The 11,975-nt window shown below is 31.2% G+C and overlaps 1 protein-coding gene across 4 annotated transcripts; it reads right to left on the bottom strand.

The window, feature by feature from the left end:
* Positions 1-1,507: 1,507 nt before the first annotated feature.
* On the bottom strand, positions 1,508-9,636 carry LOC131160615 (large ribosomal subunit protein uL23-like). 4 transcript variants are annotated; one of them, XM_058116453.1, is made up of 5 exons: positions 9,537-9,636; positions 9,349-9,393; positions 5,701-6,067; positions 2,029-2,117; positions 1,508-1,788 (listed from the first exon to the last, which is right to left on the bottom strand). In XM_058116453.1, exons 2-4 carry the CDS (start codon positions 9,359-9,361, stop codon positions 2,033-2,035), a joined length of 465 nt encoding a protein of 154 aa, XP_057972436.1. In that variant the 5' UTR covers positions 9,362-9,393; positions 9,537-9,636; the 3' UTR covers positions 1,508-1,788; positions 2,029-2,032. The 4 variants fall into 4 exon arrangements, with proteins under 4 accessions (XP_057972436.1, XP_057972438.1, XP_057972435.1 ...); XM_058116455.1 differs by lacking the exon at positions 9,349-9,393 and having other exon boundaries at positions 5,701-6,089; positions 9,510-9,564; XM_058116452.1 differs by lacking the exon at positions 1,508-1,788 and having other exon boundaries at positions 1,800-2,117.
* Positions 9,637-11,975: the final 2,339 nt, after the last annotated feature.

Below are 11,975 nucleotides of genomic sequence, written 5' to 3'. Positions count from 1 at the left end.
TACAGTTACTGATATAAATATACATCATCTCTTGCTGCAAGGACACGAAAGTTTTCAACATTCTTGTTTTATCTTTTGTGGTATCAAAGCTCTACTGACCAAGAGGTCCTGGGTTCTAGTCTTGTTGCCCGCATTTATTCTGTGATATTATTTATCATTTGTTTATCTCTCCACGTGCTATCGGGCTGCACGTGCAAGGGAGTGTTAAAACTTGATATAAATTGTTGGCTCGCAACCTAACAGTTTAAACTTTTAGGTAAAGTGGTAATCTAACAAAGTCACATAATAAATATTGTATTAAACACAAATCAAAAATTTCATAACCATAGTCAAGAGTTAATGATCCCTCACCTTTAGCACTAAAGATATATAGTTACACACAAAAGGTAAATCATTATTAAATTATCTCAATCATATTTTGTATTGGATAGTGGTGGTCTAAATTTGAAGTCTGAAGTTTTAAAAAAATACCATATAATTTAATGAAGGACCCTATAGTCCGTGTGCTTCTACTTTTCTTTTAAAACATGGAAAAAAAAAAAAAGTTTGATGCACACTATGACCATACTAGCGCTAAATAGGCAACTTTTGGGACCATAAATTGTAGCAAAGGCGATCATCTTCTTATCAAATTCGTTAACAATTTCCCAAAAAAATATCTCCATCCGTTGGTATGACCCATCACTCAGATGTACTAAATTTAACAAAATTAAATGATGGCGAGTTGCTTAAATCAAACCTAAAAAATGTGTTTTCTTCCAAACAAGCATGGCATTTGATATTTTGACGGCTTCAAACTTGATGGGCTAATTCGCTAGCATATGTAATTGCATGCCTCATATCAACTGTTGGCCTTAAGGAAACTCTCTTTTGGCGTTTCAGATCATTTTGTGGGTAAATAATTCCTACTCAAGTCTAGAAGCATAAGGGAGGCTAAAAAGAAGAGTGAGAATATAAAATTAGTTTGAACTAGAACCTCCTGCTTACTTAAGAGTTTTCTAAAATTATAAATTATATATTTCGAGTAGGATTAAACAATTGAATTTTTGCTTACTATATTTTGGGTCAGATTTTGAATTTTATTGCCTTTATGCTCATCATCCTTCTAAGAGTGAAACAAAAATAATAAAAAAAGAAATTAATTCCCACAATTACAAAATGTTAAATCTTTTATTTATTGAAGCCTATAGGGTTATTAAGCCGAAAAAGAGACAATTTTCACCTCATTTTTTATTGCCAATTTGTCCAAATACCAACATTTATAAGTAAATCCTACTAAATTTCAACAAAAAGTTTGCTATTAAACCATATTACTTCATTGTTTTGCACTTTAATTCATTATTTTTTTGGTCTTACCATAAGTTGTCAAAACATCAAATATTTTCAAGATGCATTTGTTATTAAATTCTCCCTTTTTTTTTTTATTCTATGCTCTATATCAATACTGATGACCATACAAAATTGTTTCAAAGTAAATTAGACATAGCTAGCTTTAAAGTAATGAGAATTGAGAAAAAATAAGTGACCCAATGGGCTATATATATAATGTTCAAAATACATAGTACACAATTAAAATTTTGATAATTCATGTTTAATAATATGTTTTATGGTAAGAAATTTTTGTAATATATAAAATTTGCACCTAGCTAGTTTAAATAGAAAAGAAACACCCAGAGTGCCGTCCACCAACCTACCACACCTCTCAACCCCAGGCCGAGTTCTAAATCCTCTTAACATTCTCTGTTCTTCAAAGATCTCATAAAGAAAACATGAGACCATGCGCTAACCCTGCAAACAAATTGAATAAAAAATAAATATAGAATAAAAATGAAAATGCCGAGAAAAGCTGTTCATAAGTAGTCTGAAAAAACTGGGAGCAGCTCCATTCACCCACTACATGTTCAATAAGAATCCAAAATGGAAGTGCAGTCACAGCTGCTACTCGAGGTTCATTGCCAGGCAGCCTAGTTTCTATCTAAGGGCACATCAAACAAGTATCCATGTTTGAGGTTTGGAAGGTCAGAAAACCTTTTTAAATTATTCCAATTTTGTTTGCAACATCCAAAGCATCGTAATCTGGTGTCAACCTAACATAGGCTTTCTTTGTCCCGTCGAGCCTGAAACATGAGGGAAAAAGATGTAAATGCCGGTCAAATTTCAGGAAAGTAGTACAACAATTCAAGGGTGAAACAAAAACCATCTCACCACCTACAAGACAATTCACAATCCATGTGTGTGTGTGTGTGAGAGAGAGAGAGAGAGACATGACCAAACAACTAACAAGAATGCTGTGTAAGCTTAACAAGAATATTAGGGACTGTAGGAAGCCAATAGACACGAAATGTCAACATTTTATCATGCATGAAATTGCAAATGGGTAGTCACAAGACTGGCAACTGTACCACGTCATTCACTAAAACATTAGAGATGATTGTGAGCACTACTGCACAAGAAAGAGTTTCTCAAACTCTATAACCCAAAGCTAAAATAAAATTTGAAGCATCATTTGTTCGCAGGGTTAGTTATAGACCCGAACAGGATGCCCTTGTCTACAACATTTAAACAATAAAATGCAATATTGCACTCCAACAGAGAAAAACACCTGAAAATTCCATGAAGCATAAAGTGCCTGAAAGGCAATTCAACCTGGATATTTTCTGCTAAGTGATATCCCACCGTCAGTTGAATTTCTCTCCTTTTCTATTTTCCCTACTGTCTACCAAACCTAAAACTCATCAATCTGTAGTCAAAACTGTCTTTAACTAAATGAACCATTTTCTATAACATAATAGGACTAGAATTTTTGCAATTTATGTGGGAAATTGATATCCCATGATAGAAGCATGTGGACTACCACTGATTCAATGAAAAAATCCAAATGCACCACCATTAATGCATAAATAAAATGGTATAGAGCCCCACCAATCAAGTTATATGAAATTGGGCAATTTGGATTCCCAAATATTTGTTTGCAACAAGCAACATCAAGAAAATAAGACCCTTTGCTGCAAATCAAATTTGAATGGACATATCATTAAACCAAGTCCAACAATGCCAATTTGTGAGGACTAAACAGGGCACAATATTTGGCACAACTTGTTGCAATAAAAATAAATATATAAATACATTGATGGTAATACTAACAATTATCACTTCCTAACAATCTACTACATATCGAAGTACGACTAGTGTAAAACATTTCGGGCAAATAAACATGTCTTTTAAACATAGGAAAAAAGAAACTCCTTGCTTATGAAACACATTTATTAAAATCCATCCAAATAATTTAGTACTAACAAAACCTCTAATTAAAAACAACCAGAACAAACTTACAGATTGAAAATTATCCACTTACTCTCATAAAATTTGATCAAATGAATTAAAAGCAAAAATGTAAGTACAAACTTCTTTCCAAAAAAAGACATGCTGTTAAAAGACAAGTTGATACAAGGGTTTACCAACTTGCGTGTGCACATTTCTGATATTTTTTTATGCTCAGTTGTTCACCCACAATTTATTATTCGATTTTTAGCGTATTAAAAATTCAAGCACAACACCTGTCAATTAAAAAAATATCCAATATTATTAATGCATTAAATATTTTATAATTTAAAACATTACGCCAAATAATAATACCCTTTTAAATTTTTTGAAAAAACTCTATATATGGTTTTCTTTTAAAATATTATATTTATACACAAATCATAAAAACTCATGAGATCCCCAAATGCATAGGAATGAGAAGTTCAGGGCATAAGATATTCCCATTTGATTTGGCACAGAAATTCAGGTATAATTCGCCAAAGAAATCTTATTGTAGCAGGCATCTTTATTTTCTCATAAACCATACCCACCTCCCCCCCCCCCCCCCCCACCCAAGGGGGCAATTATTATCTTTGATTCCCATTGGAAAAGTAAAAATTTGGAGATCAAACTGTCCCCAATCATGAACATATACAACAAAGCTTCCAACATATACTATAACACACAAACCATGTTTACAATGCTGAATTCATAAAATGACATAACAATGTCTTTTAACAGGGTTTCATTTGTTTCACATGCCTTGGATGGGCAGATATGAGAGTCACAGTAAATTCAAGTTCAGACTGCTTGACCCCATAAGAGAATCTCAGCTAGGTCTGTCTTTTTTATTCCAAGATTTGAGAATGGCGACTTCAAAATAGAGAAAAGGCATTTACGGTTGTAACCAACAACCATTATTTTCTTGTATTTGCTGAGGGGATCTAATGTTTGAATGATGCATTGCCATGAGATTAAATGAAATGGATGAGAACAATTTATTGACCAATTGTCTCTATGTCATCTAGTTATAAATTTTACAAAGAGATATATATTTTCAATTTCAGTGTACATTGCCTCTGTTTGGAAAATGTCATGGTAACTTTGAATAAAGATAGTACAATTAATTATTTAGTTACAAGGGTTTTTTTTGTTTAGTTTCTTTTTGCTTTCTCTATTTTTAATTTTTCTTTTTCAGTTATTAAAATATAGTATTTTGTTGAGTAAAACTGAATATATTATTATCATGCACTCTTCTCATATTTATAATAATATATATTATAATAATGGAATTAATAATTCATTTCATTATAATTTATAAAATCAAAATTATATTAACTAAATTTATTATGATACATTTTATGTTATTATATCTATAAAATGGTATAATAATGTATATTACCATTTAATAATAACATATTATCATGCAGTACTACAATATGTAAAACATAGCATTATTTGGTCAGTGTAGCAGTAGCCTACACCACGTTAACTGCCCTTCTCTTCCCTTATCTTCATAGATGCTACACACAAATATGTCATTCCTTAATCTTTTAGATATATAGCAGTCTTATTTCAATACTGTACAATTTTTTTATTTTAAATTTTAACTTTCAAAAGCTAGGATTTACTAATAACATATGAAAATCAGAATTAATCTAACTAAAAATATAATCAATTTAATTAAAACAATAAAGATAACACTAGATAATAATATTAAATGTTCAAATAAAATAAGATAATTCAATATGGTGGGTATTTAAATTCATTTTAAAAATTGAGTTGGCAAAAGTTAAATGTTAAAACTTATTCTAAAATTTTAATTTAAAAACAATCTATAGAATGCATTGGTACTGAATGTAATAACTATCATATTTTAGTTAATACAAAAACATATTATGTATTAATTAATACAAAAACATATTATGTATTAATTAATACAAAAACATACAATGTATGGATGCATTATATGTCATTTATATAAATAACTGCAAGTATTGGTCTAATTTTTTTTAAAATATATACATAAACTGTACCTAAATTTTGTCTGAAGGACTTTTAGTTCCCACTATTCTATAAATATATTATTTAAATATGATTTTTAACTTCTACAATTTTATTAATATGTCCTATCAATAAAATTAACAATCTAAAAACTAAATGATTCAAATATATTTACTCAATGTTATTCGTGGTTTGCACATACAAATATACTAATTATAATACGAACATATTATTATAATCACCAAAATGGTAAAATGCTGACATAGCAAGTTAGTTATTTGTCAAAAAGAAGGCATGTATATGTGTCACCAAAATGTAACAGCAGCAACCACAATAGTAATGGTAGTGACAAGAACAAGAAGGAAAGCAAAAAAATAAAGATAAAATTCTTACGTGATCAAGGTATTCACTTTCTTGGTCTGAATGTCATACATCTTCTTAACTGCATCCTTGATCTTCTTCTTGTCAGCACGAATGTCAACTATGAAAACTAGAGTGTTGTTATCTTCAATCTTCTTCATTGCTGACTCAGTTGTGAGGGGATATTTAAGGACCTGGTATTGATCAAGCTTGTTCCTCGGTGGTGCACTTATGCGAGGGTATTTTGGATTCCTTTCTTTCTTCAATGTCTTTGGCCGATGAAATGTAACAGATGTTCTAACCTTCTTGATCTTCTTCTTCAAGGTTGACACACCAGATTTTACAGCCTTGGCAGCTTTCAAGGCCTGGGCTTTTGAGTCCACCTTTTTAGTAGTGTCAGCTGCATAGGACATGTGTACCCTCTAATTTACAAATATGTACAGCAGTGCAAGACCATGGACACCATAATAAATAAGGGAGGCTCTAAAATTAGTTGGCAAACTATTGGAGCAAATAAATGGAGCAATTCACTCAAAATACTCGAATGTGGACAAATAAATTATGTGGTGCATTTTGGGTGGATGACCAAAGACAATGAAAATATTCTATGAGAAAGACTCCTGTAGGTTGACCATATGCAAACCATATAACAGACAAAGTGCAATAATTCTACAAAAAAAACTATATGTTATCAACAACACAAAATGGAGTTTACTTTTTTTTGCTCCAATAAGAGCAAAGAAATAAGAAAAAGAACAAGGAGGAGATTCATGTAATCAGTAAGAATAGCTACGCATTCTACTTTCTATTTGCTATCGCACAAGAAAAGGAGAATTTTGGCATTTATAAAAAAAAAAATATTCCTTAGATTGACTGTTTAGCTTTGTGTATACCACATAATACATGACATATTACCAACAAAAAAAACATAGAAGCTTTTCTCTTTTTGCTTTTTTTGTTGAGGTGGGGGAGGAGGAGGGGAAAGGGGGAGAAGTGGCCCTCTTGGATATTCCATCACATGGGATTGTAATCTCTCTCAATGCACATGTGTGTGCATGCATAAGGCCACTCTCCAGCAGTATGCTTAGTAAATATCATAGTTGGATTTTACTTAACTCAAGTTCTTTGCTTAACTAAAAATCAGGCCCAAACTTAAATCATATTTCTGTTTACACATGAATTATCTTCAAGTATAAGAATAATACTTAAATAAAAAAAGATAACTCTGAATAACAAAAATATGAGATAATTGTGCTCTTGAACCAGCAATGCTGTATCACAGACTTTTCAAGAAAATGAGGATTATGTATCAAAAATGATAATGTTTATAAAACAATATCCTTCATGCACAAATATGAGGATTACAGCAGAAAGAGAATAAATTTAATCAGTTTATATCTTGAAATTCAATTGGGTCTCTGCAGTAGGAAACAAAAAAGGAAATGCCAATGCATCTCTTAGATGATATCAGGATTTATTTTTTAAAATAAGAAAAACAGTTTATAAATTTTACCAGAATTCTTTGCTTAGAATTGTGCATGCTAATAACTGAAGCTACTTGATATCTGTTATGAAACATTCCCTTTGCTTACCCTTTTGTTAGATATAAGATAATTCATAGATTGATTTGAATGTTGCCAAAAACTGAATGCTTCTCCTCTCCTTGGCATAATAGTCCAAAAGGAAATTAGTCATCCAAACTAAAATCCACCACAAAATAAAATTTAATAAAAAATTGAATACAAGAAACTAATAGTTCAGGCTGTCTAGCCAAGCCACGTTTTAGTAACCAATCAAATCCAAAGATTTTTGCTCATTGTTAGACAGTTTTAACTCAAAAATATATTCATCAATTAAGAACAACCCATACTACAAGGTTTTGATTGGTCATCTCATTGAATATGTAATGAGGTTAGGCAGCCTAACCTAATAATTTTTTTATTGAAAATTGGTATTTCAAAGAGGGGAAAAAAACTATATCATCTCACATTCTTATAGCACCAACAATACCCTAAAGGAGCTGTGTCCATGTCGAGTGTCAAAGTGTCACATACTGCTGACACACTCCTCCAATGTCTATGCTTCTTTGACACGTAATTAAACACAATCAATGTTTTGAAAGATAAAGGAGTAAGGCAAGCCATAAGCCTTAATGCGTTGTGGCATAAGCCTAAAGGCGTTGAGGCATAAGCCTCAAGGCGTTGAGGTATATGCTCTTTGAGAATTCCATTTTTTTGGTACAAAAATATGTAAATAAATTACAGATGTTTATAAAAATAGATAAAACATTAAGAAAAATACAAATAAATTTGAAAAATAATTTGAAAATTACTTGCTGGCCATTCAGAAAACACTAACTTGGATTCATTAAACAAATCATGCTTAGAGATGGTTATAAATTAAAAAATTCAAATTATGTTCACAGTCTACGATACAATCCTCAATTATTTTGGAAAGTTTGAGGTCCAAGGGTTTTAAGAGATCAACTCCAATTAGGACATTCCTTTTCATATAAAAATGGGGTTAAAATTTTCTAGCCAAATGTAACTTGAGATTCACATATCCAATATGCATAAGCTTCAACCAGAATGGCACAAAAAAGCATGTCTTTTATACAAATGCACAGGCCTCCAAGTACAAAAAGTTGGCCTTTTGGGATTAGATATTTCAGACTAAGCCTGACACATTGTGGCCATGACTCATCTTGAGATGAGCCTCTTTGAGTCTTTCAAAGCATTGAACGCAGAAAATGATATACTAAAATCACACCTCCATTTTATTTTATTCATAAAAATTATAATAATGATTTATTTAAAAATAAACCTAACGGCATGTCCAACAGAAGTAATGTAGCTAGAATTTCTTCAGACATATAGGTTCTTATAAATGTGGTGATATAATGATATACAATACGTGTTATAAACCTAATAGTTTTCATATGTTCTAAAATTCCATTTTTAATTCATAAAGATAACCATATTTTTAATTCATAAAGATAATCATAGCTATGATTTATTTTAAAATTATAATAAGCCTGGCAGTATTTACAATAGAAGCAATATATTGTTTTGGAGATGTGTCATATGAATGTGGCAATATGTGTTGTAAAACGAATATTTTATCATTCATAGTTTGTTTGCTGCAGCATCCTTCCCACACATTGCCCTAAACTTCTAAAGTTTGTTGCTTCCCCGGTGTTTCTGTCCATGTCCATGCTTCATATGTGCTATAATTTTCCACATTCCATTCATGGCATTATTCTAGAAGCTAAAAATTTTCCTTAATGCCATAGAACACAATCAAGTAACTCTAAATTTTTAATTTTCAAAGGAGAGGGAGCAAAATCGGTCAGGTTAATTTATACAACAGGAAGTGAAATATTAACAGTACCCAGATAATTTGGGGAGCATATTGAAACAGAAAGAATAAACAAATAAAACAATGTTACATTATTCTAAAAACGTTTTACTAAGAAAGATCTTGTGTCATGTAGTCCCAGTACGACACAAGAGAAAGCCACAAACATTTTACAATAGAGGAACAAATACATCAAAGAATGTAAACACGAGAATGGGGCTTAAGCACCATAAATGGTCAAAGCATGCCGGTAACCGTTTCCAGAATACAGTAGGATAAACAATCGGATAAGAATCATGCAAATTGAAGGGGCATGGTGAATACCTTTAGGAGCCATTGCTAGCGAACGAAACCCTGCCTAAACCCTACCTGTACCTCGTAAAAGATAAAAGAGGATATACGTAAATTAAACTCACGAAACAACATCATGTAATGATCAATTTCAAAGGAGATATATCGACTGAGAGTGAGCATAGACTACAAACGAGAGAGAGAGAGAGAGAGAGAGAGACCTGTCAACAGAGTGGCGCCCTAGGGTTCGCTGGTTCGTAGAAGAGAGGAAGAGTATTTATCAGTGTTGCTGCGCACGTGCAAGACACGTGCAGAGCTAGACTTGTAGATATATATATATATATATATATATATATATATATATTTATATTTATTTTTCATTACATATAAACTCCAACCACCAACAAACCCTTCGGATCCCCTGGTGCGGCACCAAACCTACGGATCAGTGTCCTCCCCCTAACTCTCACTAATCAGGTAAAGTCCGAAATGTGGACACGACTTCCGTGCATCAGTTGGACGTTCGGTCAATCCAACACCCGGGACACATCTCCATTACCATCCATAGTTCTCGCTGGCTCACAAAAAACTCTTACCATCCACAGTCCCCGCTGGCTCATAAAACGAATTCTCACTATCCACGGTCTTCGTTGGCTCACAGAGTAAATTCTCACCATTCACAGGTACCGCTAGTTCCGTGAGTGTATTTACCTGAAATTGAACCCCTGATACCTTACGTGCTGATGCATTTTCACTGCACCATGCCCGTGGAGGCTCTTGTAGATATATTTTTGCAATTATTTGAGATCTATTGAATTAGTAGATAATTTTAGAAATATGCTTTAGCCCATGAAAATTCATGGTTTTTTGGGTTGAAACTAAATAAAATTGGATATATTAATTATAGTTTAGTTTGGATACCCTTCAAAATCACATGAGTAAATTTTTTATAAGAATATCAATTATGTTACAATGTTGGCAAGCATATGTTAAAATGTTAGGACTTATTTGGAGTCATTTTGTTTTTTTATTTCTTATTTTCGCCGTAGATTGAATATAAGTTTCAACAAATGAATGCATTTGTTTTCATTGTTAAATTTCATTTTTGCTATCAATTTTTAGCCATTATAGTAAAAATTCAAATTCAAATTTTGTGATTTTCATGGACCATTTGGTGTCACTATCAAAAATTATAAAAATAAAAACCGAAAACTATAAGTAGAAACTAAAAACTATAAACTAGTAGCTTGTTTGGTCAACATTTATAAAACTAATACAAATTTAAAAAATAATTAAAAATACTCATTTTCATCTTTAAATCAAAATATTATAAAATATGATTAGAATAATAAAATTACAAACAATACACATTTAAAGAATTACTATAATAAAAATAAAATTTATTATAATTATTTTACTTAATTGTTCTACTTCTTAAATTTACTTTACAATAAAAATTTTATTGGACATGATAATTGAAAAATAGTAAAAGTATTTTGTAGTTGGTTTTATTATTATTATTTGAAATTTATGTTTATTTTAAATTATATGAAAAGTAATGTGAACTCTCAAGAGGGGGAGTGAATTGGGTTTTTAAAATTTGTTTGCTTACTTTGTATTTAAAAATTCCTTAATTGAATTTTAATCTCAGTAATATATACTTTTAGAATTTATCAATAACCACAATACTATTAATAACCAATCAAGTTTAACCAATATTCAATCTCAAGTTCAAATCTTTGATATTGACACTCAGCTGATTAAATTCCAAAAATTAGATTAAGATGGTTCAAAATAAAACTCAGATTTCAAATTAAAAAACTTAGATTTTATTCCTTTACTCCAATAAATGAAATATAATTTTTAAATATTTTATTTTTGAAGACTTTTAAATTAAAATTCCTTCCAGCTATTTTAATATTCAAAATCAGAACTTTAATGAATTTATCAAACCAACCAACTAGCTAATGTATGCTAAATTAAAATATGCTTCATAATCCAAATCCCAACACTCCTAAAGGTTTAGCAAGATATAAAGATCATGCACGTATTTAATATCTTTGCAGAATTTAAAGAGATTTAGGAATGAGGAGAAAGACATCAATTTTTTACAAGGTTTAGCCAGTAGCCTACGTCCTTATCTCAAGCAACTGTTGTGAGGATTTTCCTTTCCAACTTTTTTTCCAAACCAAGTTACAACCTCTCCGTATCAGGTGGAGATCCCTCTCTAACAAGAATATCCCTTCTCGTTAGTCAACGATTCTGTTGGCCCTATGAGCCATACCCTGTTTTGATTATGATAAATACTCAAGTATTTGATGACTTTCAAGTTTGTATACAGGATCATACTAATTGGATTACATTGATAGCATGCAGCAACTTAAAGAAGAATGAAGACCCCGGCATATTTACTTGTTGTATTTTCATATTCAGGTCTATAATATTTAAATTCAAAAAGGTTTGTAATAATTTGCATGTCATGCATGTAGGACTATAAACTCAAAACTTTAGAAAGACCTTAGGGAGGTCGACAAACTCCGAATTTTTGGGTTAACTCTCAAAGGCCTTAGATTGACCACAAGATCCACAATATTGCATGAAAAAGTTCTTTATTGACTAAAAACTGATTATCATGTGATTAGGGACATTGCATAAGAGGA

The sequence above is a fragment of the Malania oleifera genome, chromosome 7 (genome assembly GCF_029873635.1).
Source record: "Malania oleifera isolate guangnan ecotype guangnan chromosome 7, ASM2987363v1, whole genome shotgun sequence".
Classification (NCBI taxonomy): domain Eukaryota; kingdom Viridiplantae; phylum Streptophyta; class Magnoliopsida; order Santalales; family Ximeniaceae; genus Malania; species Malania oleifera.
This window is presented reverse-complemented; position numbering and strand designations above follow the sequence as displayed.